Source organism: Helicoverpa armigera, chromosome 8 (genome assembly GCF_030705265.1).
Source record: "Helicoverpa armigera isolate CAAS_96S chromosome 8, ASM3070526v1, whole genome shotgun sequence".
Lineage (NCBI taxonomy): Eukaryota > Metazoa > Arthropoda > Insecta > Lepidoptera > Noctuidae > Helicoverpa > Helicoverpa armigera.
Window position 1 is genome coordinate 4,523,980 of NC_087127.1, and position 18,308 is coordinate 4,542,287.

At 36.3% G+C, this 18,308-nt stretch overlaps 1 protein-coding gene across 1 annotated transcript in view; it reads left to right on the forward strand.

Annotated features, from left to right (window-relative positions):
* The window catches only part of LOC110383555 (polyhomeotic-like protein 3), a 238,038-nt gene that overhangs the window by 34,273 nt on the left and 185,457 nt on the right, over window positions 1-18,308 (forward strand). The window contains exon 3 of the mRNA XM_049838337.2: window positions 6,161-6,202. Coding sequence (XP_049694294.2) covers window positions 6,161-6,202 — 42 coding nt within the window. The remainder of the gene's footprint in view (window positions 1-6,160; window positions 6,203-18,308) is intronic.

Consider the following 18,308-nt stretch of genomic DNA (forward strand, 5'->3'; position numbering starts at 1 on the left):
ATCCTGTGTAAGAACACTCATTAATCAATCACTTGTTTAGCTACACCCGTACTCACATGACAAATCATAAACCTTAGCGTACCTAATCTGGATGGCAACTCAGGAAGCGTTGCATACTATTGGCAATTACAGCTACTGCACCGACAAACATCAGTCGGTTGATAGATTATGTGATTTTCTTTTTAAATATGAGGTTTAATTTTATTTAAATTCAAGGTAATGCTTATGATGGTTAAAAAAACAAGATTTCAAATTAAAATTTTCCAATTGAAATTACGCATAAGAAAGAATCCGGCTACAAATAAAATATCATGGAATCCGGCTACATTAAACCCATAAACAATTTAAACACCAACTTAACAAAACCCCAAGGTAAATCAAAAACAAACTTACAAGTTAGTATTACTTAATTAAAATAGAGCAAATAAATTAACTTGGCTTGAATGACCAATCGTAATAAGTAACGTTATCGGAACCGATAGTATTGCATTCAGAGCTTATCTAAAACCTTGCAAGCGGAACCGGGCGCCCAAACTAGTCTATGACCTGATTTAGATAGGCGTGGTACAACCTCCATTATTAAAATGCTAAGTTTAAAATAATGTCATTCCAAAGTCGAAATGGTATTTGACTTCTTCGTTGAACAAACTGTTAAATTACCTACAATATCGTATTTGTTTGTAATGGAAGTAATATATTAAAAACAGCTTTAAATGTTTCGCGATTTAGATTTTTTTAAACTGCTACTTATATAGTTGCTCATGTTGCCCTGAGGGAATCATTTTCCGCAACCAGATAAAAAGTAGTATAAGCCCGTTCACAGGATGTAGAGTATTCTATATTGGATTTCTTTGCTATTTAACTTTTTACCTGCCCTGTAAATAGATCAAATGAATTATATACCTCATTTGATTTCCCATTAAATAGATAACACCTTAAAAAGATTCCCGGAGATAGGTAGTAACTGCTGAATTCAATCTGCCTACTAATCTGTCATCTTATAACAAGACGCACAATAAATTACCTTGTTTTTTAATCTACATCGTGTCTAAAGAAAACTGTTACTTGATACCGTTTTTACTACGTTTTGCTATTACTGTCAATATTAATGAGATATCTAATGAAAGGCTTCACAAGTAAAATGCAAATATAATGGGCCTATACGATTTGTTCGTTGGACTGTGAAAAAGTTATGCGTGCGCGCAGCGCGTAATGACCTGAGTTCTGATTTCAAATTCAAATTGCGAACAGGGACGTTAGTTCTAGTTAGATGTTGCACTTGACTTTACTTGGGTTAATGAAATTCATTTTTTAATTGGATATATGTTTTTCGTACTGTTCAAAAAATACAAAAAGAAAAAGAGGACATTATGTTTCATAAATTAGATTTATTTTAGCTTAATTTTCAATTCTCTCTAATTGCTAAGAGTACGGCATATAGTTAACTTAAATGTCATCATAGTTTAATTTATCACAATTTTCTGAAGGCAATGCACGTTAATTCAATTAAGAAAATGATAATTATATGGCCTTTCTAATGGTGCGGTCAATGCAAGAACTAGATAAGTACAAAGAGTTTAAATCCTACGCTTTATTAGCCGGTCAAATGTTTCAGGTCTAGAAAGCGGTTTGAAGGGATCGTGTGCTGATGATTTTCGAATAATTAGATTAATGTTTGTACTATACTAGAATTTCGGAATACCATTCGAATAATGCAGACAAGATTGTCGACCAGGTGTCAGGTTAGTAGGTACAATAGTTGGTTGTTAGTTTTTGGTATTCTTTAGCCTTTGTCTGACTGTATACTTTTAGTCGACCGATAGTTTGATCGGGCTCAGAAATCAGTATATAGAAGAATGGTAGTGCTCACATTACAATCATCAGGTATCTAACCGCCATCAGAATAATTCTAGAGTTCATGATCAGAGCAATGCGTGGTGGCTCGAAGGTAAAGTTATTTAATAATCATGTATCAAGTAATAACAAGTGTTAAGTATTGAGTACGTTGACTGCCAATTGAATGATGTGGACTTAACACGCGAAGAAATAGTTAAAGACTTCACGGATATTCAATAATTACCTATTTAGCAAATGTCGCTGCCCTTTAGGAAGAGCTATCACGCCAAAACTAATGAACCGATTTAAAGGACAATGGGCAGATTGGTATACCCCACCAATAGCAATGTCATATATGTCATTGGATAGGCCTTTTTATGTAGAACAATATTTACTATGACAGCTTTGCTGAAATGTTTGTCCGTTCTGAGATATAGATCAAAAACTGTGCAAAAGTTAGAACTAAGTAATCTATTGATACCTCAAGTTTTTAAAGGAAAATCTAAGAACTACTAAGTGTAAGTCTTGTATGAAAGAAAATCAGATTACAGTATTGATTAGCATCAGTTTTAAGATTGTTTGTTATCTATATCTCAGAACGGACAAACAATAGAACAAAGCTGTCATAGTAAATGTTGTTCCAGTTAAAAAGACCTATCCAATGATATGTATGACTTTCCTATTGGTGCGGTTTCTCACTACGCCCAACATCCAGTTGGTACAATAAAAGGTTGAAATGCTACATAATAGTAACAATTATGGATCCTAACGGGCACAGTAGTACTTACAAGACTTAAAGTTATTAGTACTCAGATTTTCCTTTAAAAACTTGAGGTATCAATAGATTACTTAGTTCTAACTTTTGCACAGTTTTTGATCTATATCTCAGAACGGACAAATATTTCAGCAAAGCTGTCATAGTAAATATTGTTTTACATAAAAAGGCCTATCCAATGATATATATGACATTCCTATTGGTGGGGTATACCAGGTCCCATATATTTGTGCCCATTGTCCTTTATAAATATTAGTGCCCGATAGAGCTCTTGTTTCAGCTACCTTTTATGCATTTGCGAAGATTTACCTCCAGACGGGGGTTAAACCGCGGGGAGCAGAAATTAGCCAATAAAATTGCTGAAATATACTATTTCTATTTACTTATATGGCAAAGAAAGATCCTTTTTTGAAGAAAAGAAACCGAATTTCCAGTATTAAAATACTGAAGAATTTCAACAAGGTAAGACCCCCAACAGTCAGCGGTCGCTACGGTTCCAGCTAATCTAATATAGACCACTATAGCAACCAGTAAGACAGCAGCAATCAGTCTGAAAGTGTATCGGCTGTGTTTGCTAATGGCCGCGGCGGACGATAAATATTCATCGCGGCAAAAAAGTTGCGCACGCGCCGATGGCCAGCGCGCTTTCTTCTCAGCGATGTATGAAGGAGAGGATGCGGTGTAATTTGTTCTAGGTTTACAGTTATTTGGTTGGAAGAGAATAAAATAGCTTTGTTTGGAGTAAATCGTAGAAAATACAACGTTTTATGAAAAATTGAGTTTATTTAGAAAAACTGTTAGTAACTTAAGACTCTGCTATGCTTATTTTTTTGGGGAACCTGAAGAATACCTTCTGTTTAAGACATCAAAAAATTAATAATAAAGTTATAACTCCATTACTTGTTTATTTTTCAAAAACATATTTTTTGGTTTGTACTACAACAGAGCTGGCGCTGTTGTTGGCGGTGTAGCTTGCTAAAGCATATGACGGACTATGAAGAAATATAAAAATATGTTTACTACTAATAGAATAACAAAAAAAACAATAGCCGTATCTACAATTTACCAGCTCCAACCGTACGGTTGTTGTTAGGAATGCTCCAGCTAGTCTCAGGTCAGCTGGTAGAAAAACGTTGAACTAGCCACCAGCGCGAGCGAGTGAGATGTACGTCATGTACGCGGGATGCCGACACTGTATCAATGTACGCGGGGGTATCTGGCATTTAGCTGTACTTGTGGGTTCAGTTAAGCTAGGAGGTTCTGTTAGAAAAATACGTAAAAAAAAAATAGTTAGGTTATCCATTTCTGTAATGTAATACTTATATATTTTTTTAAAGCCTAACACTAGTATAATGAACCTAGTCTCATTCAAATTCGTTTGTTAGACCTTGAGGTATTACCGCGCCAATATAAAGTTGAAGTGTATGTTAGCCTGCTTCAAACGCAATAATACCAGGACCTACTCTAAAATTCATGTGGGGTTAGATGGGTCATTCATCGAAGAAAGATATAGGTAAGCGACGAGTAATTCGGATCTACGGAGTAGTCCCATAGGACTCTGGTGAAGTTAATTGCAGCTTAATGGGATGGTTGCTACTAGCTCAATTTCAACCTGACTTCTGAATTTGTGATAGCATATTAACTCCTGGTGGTATGGCTTTTATTGTAACAATATTAGAGGTGTCATCATTTGTTTAATGTAACGATTAAATGTTCGATAGCTCCCGTTTATAAAAGGAAGTAGATAAACGAAATTACGCAACTAGACTGAAGCTTAGCTATTTACGTTGATAACAAATCTGACTCACTCAAATGTACTTATAGAGTAATGGACTTTAATTGCATGACATCATTAGAGAATTTTCATGAGTTTGGACTTTGATCATGGCATAAGTTACGGTAAAAAAATTAGTAAATATATTTTAAATGACGATTAATGCGATTTAAAAAAAACTATAACAAATTCTAAAGAAAACAATCATACATTTCTTGCATATAAAATGCCAACGAACCGATTATCAATGAATATTGAACCCGCATTCGTACGAAAACACCTAATCTATTCAAGTGGCTAGTCACAAGGGTCGTGACACCGCAGACAGGGACACACATACACAAACACCACAAGATAAAAAAGGATGGAGAACCACCGATGCTCGGGTCATATGTCGACCGATATGTCGTAACCCGTTTGAATGAAACGGCGATATTAAAAAGTCTATACGACAGAGAAGGACGGTACTGACAATGACGTGAAGGGTTAAAAGTCAAGCAAAGTGTCGCGGCCTGTGGGAGGGAGACGGAGATGGGATTTTGTCATGCGTCGGATAGGGAGGTGAGCGTGAGGGTCAAAAGACGAGCGTCGGCAACCCTGACCTCCCCAGACGACTGGTGGGCCGGACTCGGGACTTACAAAAAAGGACGCATTAAATCGATTGTCTGCTAAGATTTATTTTGTTTTCATTTCATATTTTTTTTCGGTTTTTCGATTCCTTCTATATGAAATGAAAGAGCTAAGAAACTTTTAAAAAGATGGAAGTTAACGTCTAGGAATCGCATAATTATTTAATATTATATCTTAGGTATTTTTTTATGCAAAGTTTTTTATTAGATAGACTAGACTTATATTATATACCTAATGCATATACAAACACAGATAAAAAATACCTGAAATAAAATAATAATTAAGATCCTTCCGGCTCAGTAGTGTAAACATTACATACCTATTTACGTTAAATAATATAAATGAATTCCATCCCAAAAAATAGTACTTAATAAATCCCACTTAGAAGCCGTCCCTGAGCCCATAGTGCACTAATGAATCGGGACAGTCGGCATAATTAAACAGTTGGCGACAATCGGTCGGCCGATGTTACACAAATATTGGCTTTGACATAACATAAATAACTGTGACGACAACCACGTAACTATCTAACAACTACCCTAAACTCGAAAATATTTGGATACCTGTTTCAAATCGCGGCAAAAAAGTATAAAATCTTTTTTGAGATAACTTTTTTATCGGAACAAAAGTGATATTTGCAATTTGAATTGGTCTTTTTAATTTTTTGTGTGTTCTTCTGAGTGACAGTGTTTTGTTTTCTTTTCATTGGTTGTGAATTAATATCGGATTTTATGTGCAAAGAAATGTTTAGACCGGAATTCCATTTCTCGAGTAAACTGCTCGAGTTGCTGACTAGAGGTGAGGTCAAACTTTTGGAATGGCTATCATGCTTCAAGTTAAACACGTCAGTAATGTTTATATGAAGATAAACTGTGACTTGCGCCTTTTTAATCGGTGTATTAAAATAAATATGCGTGTGTGTTCTCAAAAAATAAGAAATGCAATGGAACCAAGAATCTCCTCCTTTCATACCGCGAGAAACAGTTTCAAATATTTTTTGATTGATCCTATTGACCCTAGTAACTACACGTCCTTGACACATTGACACAAGTGAACAAATCAAGGCCTCGTATACTAAATAATACTGTGAAATGTTTATTACTAATTATATTTCCTTTATTAACAAAATGTTTTATTATTTTCAGGCAATGTACAGCGGGACTCATTTGCTTTCGCATCTAGTAACGGTAAGTTTTAGCAATGTAAGCATACAGACTTTTTCACAGGAGGAAAGATTTTGCGTTTGAGAATTGTTATGGAAAACAGGACTTTTTTATAACGTAATATATTTTTTCCAACTTCTTCCACGTTTATACATAATACGTATGTAAAAAATAGATTAGCCAGCATTATGTTATGGTACTGTCAAAAACAGTGTAGAGTATCGTGTGTAACGAAACAAGTAGAACGAGCGAGATTCGAATGCCAACTAAATGTGTTTATTAAAATGTAAAGTAAAATAATGAATGAATGTACATTTCTCTTCATCTTCTGTTAATATTATCATAACCTATCTCATTCTTGTCCTAAGCTGTACATAACCATGTTCCCTCGTGTTTCAACAAAACGAAAGAAGCCAACCTCCGAACTGAACAAGGGACATGTTGGTACTACCGGCGCGTACAGTCGGCCCGTTTGCGCGCGCACCGCCGTGACACCACAATGAAACCTTTCACCCGCGCTACCTGCGCACACGCTGTAATCTACATCTTTTCATACGTTTCCTTGTTCTCTATAGATATGGAGGTGTTCTAGATTGTTATTACTGCATTTGAATATGTGTTTGGTAAATCACGTCTTTTGAAAAGTTCATGTAGTAGGAAAGTAAAATTAGATCTGAAGTTCCTGGAATTATGAGCTCCTAAATATTACTTCATCATTACATCAGTTCCATATTAGCGTGATTTTGCGGTGTTAGCAAAGATATTAAAAAAATGTTATAGGTCTGAATCCCTTTTGCAGGCCTTTTTTTTTTTTTAGCGACGTAAAATCATCAAATGACCCCTCCCGCTGTGGGTTAGCAGCGGTGAGGGAGTGTCAGACTCTTACTGACTAAAATCGTCGTGTTCCGTCATAGGCCTTTTATGTACCAGGGCCGCGGTATCTCTTTCGAACAACCCGCAGCCCCCCTTTTGCAGGCCTCCAATTTACTTAAGAATAGTAAGCTTAAGTAGCTCATTTAGGCCGTTTATGACAAAAATGAGTTTTCTTTCCTTACTTACACATGAGCAAAAGGGACTATGCCTGACCATCTGATTTCTTTATCGTACAGTAAGTTTCACCTATACACATAGCAATCGCAAAGATAAAACCGCACTAAAATTACAACAGAGGGGACAGTAGCCTAAATTATTTTTTGTTTTATTCGTCGAAGGCGTGTTAACAAGAAGCCGTTTGGTATAATTACTTGTAATCTGCGGTCGCATCTCGTCGGACATTGTTTCAAGCAGGTACCTTTCAACCGGTCCCTACGGCTATTTATTGGAAAAACTTTTTATATTAAACTTACATGTGTGTTTGCTTGTGTGTTTTTATGAAGTTATCTCAGTAATGGAGTATTCGGTTGCATCGTTTGGTTGACCACCTTTCGCCATTTGGAAATTAAATACCATCAATCAAAATAACACACATAAAATTATAACTTCTAAAATGGCGAAATTATCTAGACGCATTTTTCCTATACCTACTTTTCCACTGCTGGGCAAAGGCCATCCAATAAATTTTATACATGACGTTAAAAAGTGATCCCTACGTCAGTTACTTTTTGACCTCGTAGGTACAATCAAATTCAAACGACATATTTACATTTTTAATTATTTCATACCTACTCATTTTGCATATTAGTTTTGAGTTTTTAGCAAGGTTATTTACCTTGAGTTAGTAGGTAACTAAATACTATGTTATACATTCATTCGTTATTTTCAGAGATTTCCATAATATCAAAACCTCAAAAAAGAATTGCCTAAATGAAAAGATAAAGAATGTTAACAATAGCATAAAAATTCACACAGACACCACATAATGCACGAACACATTGCAGTTCCGAGAACTACCAGTTTCTGTGGACCTGAACTCGGGGGCTCTTCTCGTATTTTTTACGACATTAGAGGTCGTACCCAATGTCGCGGATTAATTCCTCTCTCGTATCTTCATTGGTGATCTTGATGTAAAACACCCGTTTTTAGCACGAAAGCATTGTAGTTATGGCAAATTTTTCTCAGATTTTTAACTAGCTTATCTGTTTATGTTCGAGATTGTTCCAGATAAGATGTTAGATGTTTTAGCTGAAATCTTAGATCTATTTTTTATGTAGGCAGTGACTTTTGTGGATAGACAGACGTATGTAAGACTGGGGAAACCCTAAACTATTTTGTCTAGCTTGTATAAAGTGATAAGGCTGATAAAAATAAGGTTTTGCGTAACTGTATAAAGTATTTATTTTTGTTCTCATGGTAAAGGCCTAGTGGTGTGGGAATTTGCCGAACAGCAGCCAGGCAGTTGCCAGCAACCAAAAAAAAAAATGTTTTTAGAATAAGGCGAAAAAGAACACATTTCAATATACACATCATTTTGATAAATCGCTCCAATTGCTGTTCATATCAAAACACGTGAACACAAAAAATAAAATCAAAATTCGTTCAGCGATTCTCGAGTTATAAACGCATAAACGGCTCTCGTATTTTATATGTTAATGCGAGATGGACTAGATATGACTATCAACCGTATTATGAAGCTATTTACAAGCAGGAGGGACGGCAGATGCAGTGCTATTATGTCACTTTATGTGCTTTTATTGCTGTGTAAATTTATTCTTGTTTATGTACCGGTCAAGTGATATGCACTGGTTTACTAGAATTTTTGTTTTTGAGGATTTTGGTATATGTTCCTATTCTGGTATTGTTGGGTCAGTTCAGTATAAGCATAATGTCATAAACGTAACTAGCTAGATGATTTTCTCCTAATTTAGCGGTTTAACTTTATTTCTGAGGTGTAACTAGACTGTGATCCTTGGTCTTGGAAAAGGAATTCCTCCTGTGCAGGCTGAAGGAGGTAAATAAAGGTATAATAAAGTGAAGCATAAAAATGTTATATGGAACGTTGCAGGACAGCCAATAAGCCTACGCTTACCGGTGTTTTAACGGCAATTCTTTATTAACTAAAAACTTAAGTTTATTTCATTATGTAAAAGACTCCTACCAAGACATACATTGCCTTTCTAAAGGTAACATGTGAACATCGTGTACTAAATGGTCATTGGTCAGCCGTACCCTATATGTCTATTTATTATTTTTCAGCGAGCAACTAAATCCAATTTCCTACATTCACACCGATACAATTCGAATAGTATCAGCAGGCTCCATCTTCAGGGCAGGACTATTTACGCGTTTCTCACACCATTGACGCGATGAATCGCTCCCATTAGCGGCCGAGAACATGCTACAAGAAAACTATAAGGTTAACTATGCCCAAAAGTAGTAGTAGATATGCCATACAATTTGTATGGAACGACCTGCGGGCCGCAGTTACTAGCTCCCAGATCGAGATAACGCGACCGCTGCCGCTGCTCGACTGGCGCGATTTTATCTCATCCAGCAATATATACCATGCGTTGGACTCTACAGCGCATGCGCCAGCGATTGATGGACCAATAAGAACAATGCGAATTAGGGAATTATACGATAGTGTGCATGAGCGTTTAGAGGTCTTATTTCACGATGACAGATCAGATAATATTCTAGTTTCAAATTGATATTCGTGCTAGGTGGCAATGATCTGCGAATGCTCTGTCACCCTTTTACGGAGCAGAGTTTTATGACGTCCGGACCTTGCAATGTTCGGAGCTTCGACAATTCAGAGATCGTAAGGTAGCTTACTTTATTTCATGAGCAGAAAGCGCTTTTAACGCCTAATTTTAATCGATTTTGGAAGGCATAACTTACTCACGTTTATTAAACAGGAAATGAGAAAACCGTTAATGGGAACTCTTAAAAAGGTAGCACCGGGTTACATCACGTCATGTTTTGACATACCCCACTTGTCACGATGAAGATATTTCACAACAGAGCCGTCAAATTATCGATATAATCGATCCCTACTTCGGTCGTGATCTCATTTCCCTGCATTCGACGGTTGCGACCTGTACTCGAAGTTTAATTTTAGCTATAAATCATGGTCGGCCTTTCCCCGAAGTTGCGCGGAGGCGGCCGATCGCCCCCGACCGGTTCAACTCCCGCGCAGCCTCATTTAAACTGTAGCACATTCCTTCGCTTGTCGCGTATCTGTAGTCAGGCGCGATAAATTGTTATAATTCATTGTTTATAGGTTATGAGAGTGTAGTAAGGTTGGGGCCGGTGACTGCACCGCAGCGAGGAAATGAAAGGTGAATGGCTAGATTGTACGTAAAGCAAAGTGCTGTAATTAAGTTTAATTAAATTATATGACTGCTGTGGAAAACAGAGCACTGGATCCGAAAGGACACGGCTTGCTGTATTTAAACGATGAAAGCAGGAAGCGTTTTAGTTGAGGTATCAAACTGTTGATGGTTGTATTAGAATTTTAATGAAGACGCTAATATCCATAACAGATACTTAACATAGTCAATTGGCAATTTATATTTATTGCGAGTTAATTTGTGATTTATGAGTGTCATTATGCGGTGTTGTGTCATAAAATTGAGTTATGTCTAAACTAAGCGGGCTGTAGCGACGGCCTTGTTGAGCAGGCACAACTGAGGTCAAGACTACACATACGAGGCGCGTAAGTGCAGATCCTCTTTTATCTCCGCCGGCCGCGCCGCTCGCGCTGTCATATTTTATATGTTTTTATCAATAAATATCGCTGCAAGTAATTACATTTTTGTGCAATAACAATAATTATGCATGCACCGTTAACATTTGGACTATAGCCTTTTAAGATTTGAAAGCAGATCATGTGTTTGCAACGTAATACCGATAAGTTATTTATAAGTTTTATCTTGAAGATTGTTATCCTTTATGGAGTCGGCGTAACTTAAGTGCTTTGTGCTAGAAAGCCGGACTTTTATAAACTAGGATGGATTGGAGTGTTGATAACCTAACGGTTAAGGCGTTGAGTGACTGGGTCGTGAGTTCAATTCTGTCTTAGTTACCTGGCCGTAGTATGCATCTGATAAAGAGATTTGTCTAAACAGATCAGTATCTTAATGATGTGTGTGGTGTAGTGGCTACTAAAAAGGCAAAAAAAACACTCAAGCGTTCATAACTTTAAATACTCAAGCTAAATGGCTTAAGATTTATACATCTAGCTTCAGCTTAGTAAATACTTAAGCCACAAAGATAAATTACAGCACAGCTTAACTAAAACCGAGTAAGCTACCGATGTCATGACCATTTTCGTAAGTCCAATCTCGATTCTCGCTACTGTTTTCTTGTTACAAAACGGGTCGAATCGACTACTCGATATTAATTATCCAAAAAGGTATCACATGAACTTATCAATTACATTCGATGCGGTTAATTAATGCCGGAATCCTGCACTGGAAATGTCCACCGTACTTAAAAAATAACTGTCTTTATATACTTTCGGAAGAATTACTTATGTTCGTACACAGTAGCTGCGTGATAAGGCTTTTAAGATTCGACTTGTTTTAAAGATATTTCGAAGAGGTACTTAATATTTTAATGAGTGTAACTGTCAGTCATGAAAGGGACCAGGGTGAGGTCAATTGGTATAAATTTTAAATCATATTGTCAGTCTTCAAATCGATGATTTCAGAAGAATCATTTCTCCTAAATGAGGCAGACACCCAGTTCTCCGGCAGACCACATATTACAGTCTATCATATGTCAGTCATACATTGTTTTACATAAAAAAATGGTAATATTGGTCTAACACACCGCGCATAACTATAAAATAAAATCCTAGAAGTTCATATAAACTTTCAACAGAAACAAATAAAGAAGAAACACTTACAACAACAGATCTCGAGATGAAACAAAATATCTCTCTAATCAGTACCTCAGACACACAATCACACAATATAAAGATCCGATCACAGTTACCTCAACAGGACATAAATACGAAGGTGTGAAAGGGTGTACATTGTACCTCTATAGTGCGGAGACTATTATATATTTCCCTTACATATTAAATAATATCTATCTGGCTGAAACAATGGGATTTATACGCGGCCGGGTAGGGTCAGCCTACCTGTCTAGGCTTGTGGCCTGTACGCTGTACACACGGTGTATTTAGATCAGGGGTACGCAACATTTATTGAAGATAGTACTACATTTACTAAACTAGAAGATGAGTATGCTGGATATGGGTGTTCTATTTTGTTATGAAGCATCGGCTATAGTGTAACAGGGAATAGTATGGTAAAGGTTTTGATTTTACCATTAACGTGTTTTTTTATACGACCTCTATGGCGCAATGGTCACCAAGCCGGACTGCCGAATCTGAGGTCCCGGGTTCGATTCCCGGTTCGGTCGACATTTGTGTGATGAACATGCTTGTTGGCCGTGGTCTGGGTGTTACAATATGTATTTATAAATATGTATATGTGTAGCTATATGTAGTTTATCAGTTGCGTTAGCACCCATAACACAAGTTAATTAATAACTTACCATGGGGCTAACCGACCGTGTGTGAACAGGTGTCCAGACATTATGTCCAGACATTTACATAAATTTTTGATTCGAAATTCAGGAATGGTATTATGTAATTGTTAAGTTAATAGTCAAGTATATGCCATATTGGGGGAGATAAAAACTGTCCTATTATACACAGTCTCGCAGGTACTTACTTTAAGAAAAGAAAAGGTTCAGCATCTCTGGTAAACATCGTACGATATTCGGTTCCCTTACAATAGTTTCTAAGATTTCGACCTCTGGAGGCACGATTTCAGGAAGCCTGTGATATGGGAATGAGATGAATCAATTTATATTGTTTGTAGGGCTGTGGAGCCAACAGAGGATGGGATTTTAACATTTATGTTTAGCTTTTTATACAGTCAGCTTCATGAGTAGCTGAAACGTTCAAAATTTCCAATACAGCTGAACACCGTGTCATTAATAACTTACCAGAGTATTCATCTACTCTTTTTGAAGTTTGAGATGTTAAGTAAATGGTGATTTTTTTTAGTAATAATTATGACCCTCTACGTTGTTAGGCTCTGTTGGAAATTTTAATTTGTTCAACAAGTTTTGACGCTGGCCATACATTACATGTAGGTACTAGTCAAATAGCACCAAGAATATTGGGCCATAGGAAAAAAACTGTATCTCTATAACTTACCTATAACTTTCCAAGACACAACCACGTTAATCTGCAACCTTTAAATAACCCGTGAGGCAAATAAGCGAGTTTCATGCCATTAATGTTGTGCTAATTCCCGGTTCTCTTTTACATCAGTAACACGCACATTATTCACGGTTTTACGATATCACTAGCTGTGCCCTGCCGTTTCGTCCGTCTTTAGCCTTCGACCTACCGTATTTTATGGATAACCTGGACTTTTTACTGCTTGACTGTGAATACAAATGCTATATAATATCCCTTAGGAATTAGGCTATGATATGAAAATCATACATATATCAGACTTATATTTACAGAGGTTACCCTCGCACTCAGAGACATTTAATGATTACTTAAGTAAATCACTCCCTAGTAAAAGATTTCTTTGACAAACCATCACTAAGGAGTAACATAAGTAATCCTTAAAGGTCTCTGAGTGCGAGGGTCAAAGTGTACATACAAACAGACAAACACTCAGTTACATGTCAGTACGATCGCAGCTAACCATTTACGTTTTATGCGCATCACTTAGTATTTAAAACGCTAACGAGGCAGTTTAATAAATTAGTTTTCTAGATCGCCGAGTTCAGATCATGCCGTGATCTATGTAAATAGTGTTATGTTTTAGTGAGGTAGTAAATAAACATCGATATATAAACTTTATTAATGCTTATCGGGTTATTTGCACGTCTGTCTCGAATCAATCATAGTTTAATAGTTGTTCCTTGAAAGTGTAATACATAAGGGTTTACGTAACTAAGTTACCTACATATATGACGGAGCATTTCTTTGAGCAATATTTCCTATAAAGTGTAGGTAAGTGAAACTTTCTTTGGTTTGCACCAATTCTTATGATATTTCCACAGCCTTCATAAATTTGCTACCAGGCCTAAGTAAATAAGTTAATTTGGTTATTTGTATGAAATACCGAGACATGAATATTTTCTTAAAAAACACAGATAATTTTCCTTTATTTTTTTCTGTAAAACTCAACACGCAATTCCTTACTAAATCTAGTATAAGTATAATAAAGGGCTATAATATAACGGTAACAGGCAGTGGGACAAGCAATAACTCGGCGTTGTGCCCACGCGCGCCACCCTGCGCGGGCGCAGCTATAGTACGAGTATCTGCATGTCGGCGCGCTGTCACTTGCGAGGGTACACGAGGTGATAGCAATGCTCTGGAACTTATTAACATCAGATTAGTGTAAAATGGTATTATGAAATAGAACAAGGCATTTATGGTACCTACATAATATAAATAATGGTTAATTTTATGTTTTGGTTATGGTTTAAACAATTACCATATACCACCCCTAACTGTGCCTACCAATAGTGCAAATTATATCTCAAGGGATTCAACAAAATGTCACTACGTCTAGTCTGGTAAAATATTGATAAAAAACTTAAGTAAAAATACTTGTTTTAATCCTAGAATATGTTTTAAGTTTTAGAATATTATTCATGGAATTTCTGCGCAAAGCAGTTTCTTCAACAAAGTCCTGTCTACAAAGACTTACATTAAAATGAGCTGCAACCCGCTAATATTTATAACAGTAAAGGCGTAGTTATCGCATCTGTAGCGAAGTGGAAAGCTAACTATAGTGTTTGGTTTTCACCTCGCCCATTTTAATAGTTTCAATCAGGGTAAGTGTTGGACGGGGCAGCGAGTTGGGCGGGGCGCGGTTGCGACCGACGACGCTGCGGACGGGCGAAAGTACTGAGATGAGAGGAATGTAAAAAGGTTATGGAAATTGTTCTAAAACTTTAAGATGTATGTTAGGGATGGTTTTGGTGAACCGAAGCTTATTTCCAGAGCATAAACTGCCACTTAAAAATTTGTAATAAAACCTTTTGCAGCTTCCCGACTTGATTCGATTATCTATTTTTATTTTCACTATTCGGACTAAGTTTAAAGAGAATGGCCACGGCTATGGTAATATAGGATGAATCTGGACAGATTATTGAGATAGCTGCGGATCAAATCCGCTACCCGACACTGTCTAGGATGGCCGGGAATAGATTTTCGTTATATTAAGAATTTTACAAACCAGTTATGAAAAATATATAACCCAGCACTTTCTTCTCGCCACACCTGACGACCCACACAGAAGCGGCGTGAGATTAGATTTTCTAATGGTCAGCCAAGTTCAGCGCTCTCGGGTCGTAACACCCGATCAATTCGAGATGTCGTCCTGACCGCTCGTAACGCGACGAGACACGAACCTCCTTCAATTAACCGGGTTATACACACTTGCCTTGCTTCCTTTACGCGTAATAGCTGATCGAATTAAAGTGGTTTGCTTTCTTTACCTTTATATTATCTTTGGTGTCAAGGGAAATGTTTAGAAAGGCTGTTTATTTTCTCACTGATTTTGTATTGTGAATTTGTGATGTTTTAAATGTGAAAGGTGATAGTAGCTCGTTTGTTATTTGCATGAAATCTTGGTTATATCCGGCGAATATTAACTGCTTGCTCTAGGGGTTTCACTCGCCTTCAAAGCGCGGAATAAGTAGATAATTTATTTATAAGATCGAATTTTTAAAAGTGTCTTAGTGAGGCTCAAATGAAATTTGAACCATTTTGATTATTATGATTTTCGTTACGATTGGTTTGCGATGTTATGAATCTCTGAAATAGATCTGCTAATTGGCTTATCGTTTCACCACAATACACAAACCATATTTACGAGTACTTTACGATAAATTATTACTCCACATTAATAGTTACAAAACCGAACTACACCAATTGATATGCAAACAAATCCTGACGTAATTAGGGTGCTTACGTTACATAAACTGCATAATTTTCTCTGCAGCCACAAAAACTGGTTTGATCCGGTTACAGGTAGACTTGGGTGGACTATTACTATGTCCTGGGCCAGGATATTGTAATGGCTACCGTGTCACAGCGAGCTAATGTATCATGTAGTAACGGGCCGCCGTATCTTATGGTAAAAGTAATGGGGTTGCCTTAGATTACCTCTATTTATGTACTCTGGTCTGCACTGATATGGTGTTACCCGACTGGTTGAGGCATATAATATTTAGCTCCTTTACATAAAATGCGGATGAAATTCTTGCTGTTACGCTTGTGATAACAATGTTACGTGAACATAGTAAGTAGAGATAAATTCACACATTTCAGTAGAAGTCGTCAAATACAAACGATAAACTTATCTGAAATAATTTAAAAAATCCTGAGCTTATACAAGCTTTCAAAACGTTGAACTGGTATTTATTTACGGAAATGCACTCTTAAATACTAAGAAGGAAGTATCTTTAGCAAACTAAACGACGTAAATGCTTTAATACCTACGCCCGCTCTTAATTCTGCTAGATTAGGACAAATTGCATAAGAAAGCCGATGGTATAATACTTATAGTGTGAGTCACGATTTTTTCACGTGTGAATTTTTATTTGCTTTTTGGTTACGCACTCTTTAACTAACAAACTCCGCAATCTGACATTAATAATTACAAGCTTAATGAAATGGCGACTGGTTCCCACAACTTTTCGAAATCACTTCCTTGAAGTGACGTACAGTCGGAAGGATGTAGACCGAGCTTTATTAAGGTGTTGCCACACTGCTGGACGGACGCCGGACGTTCAGGTGATGTGGTTCCGGCCTTAATAAGAAGTTTTGATTGACTAGTTATTAGTGTTTGGTAAGTAGCGTGTTATTTATTGTGTTAATATAACGGATTTGGGCAATTATTTTTTGCTGGTTATGATTTTGGGAGATAACTAGATTGACGACAAGATATCAGAATACGTGCGAATATAATTCTAATTTCCGATTGATTGTGCAAGTATTACTTGATTGACTTTTCGCAGACAAGCTTATATTATACCTAACAGGTACCTACTTATATGTTTTTTTAAAGTAAATGGTTGAAAACTTTAAGAGGTCAAAATTGTTTGTCTAGTAAAAATAAACGCATTTTCTATGATGATGAAAACTAGCTCTAATAATTCCGTTCATATTTTAGTACTTATGATTTATTAATGAAATCCTTTTCATAAATATTAATAAGTTCACCTGTTGCGCCCACGCATGCCGTTACATTAGCTGAAGGAAATGGGACATATTATCTGTTAGTCTTATGCCAGTACCTATTACTACAGTTATACAATATTCTAAGTACTTCTACATAGAAAGATAACTTAATCCGAATAAATTAGAGACTGCTATATATACTAGGAATAAGAGAAATTGCTATGCAGGTACATTATACTTTTATTTTTAACAGACTACTAAAAACGGGTTCTCAATTTGACCTGTATGTATGTTTGAGCGTGATTATTTCGCGTTTGTCTGAACCGATTTTATTTTGGCTTTTCAGTGCTTTTTGTAACCGGTGTTTTCAATTTCTTGGTTCTATTTCAGTAAACTGACAAGTCCACAACGAATAAATAATATTTTTACTAACATAAATAGGCCTTAACATAAAAACTAAACCATTTCTCCAGTTTATTTAGTTCGCCACAATTATATAAAATATAATCTTTATGCCTTAATGCGGGTTATTGTACATTCGTCACAAAGTAAATTCGCCATATTCTGAAAAATCCATACATTGAAAGTAAATTCGTCACATGTATAAAAAATATGTGTAAACTCGTTATAGTTTCATAAGGGTTATTGTAAATTTGTCACAAATCCTCAATTCACATTTTTTTTTTCTTCAGTAGCGATAGCAAGCTAGATTTTAGGGCTCGATATATAAATTAATAAATAAAATTTTGAGTTTGAGTTCGAAATTAAATATACTCCTGCACTCGCTGTCGCATCGTGCTCGCTCGTTCTCTGCATACATCCCTTTCTAACAGTATCCGTCAAAAGCATATATATAGTACGATGACATATGATACATGACAAGTGCAACTGTCACTAACACAAAAAATGGTGACCCACTACAATAGTATTAGACGATTATATCAATAGACTTAGAAGTTTAGTCATGCTTTATTTTAGTAGGTATCAAAGCGGTTTTTTTTATTGTAAATAATT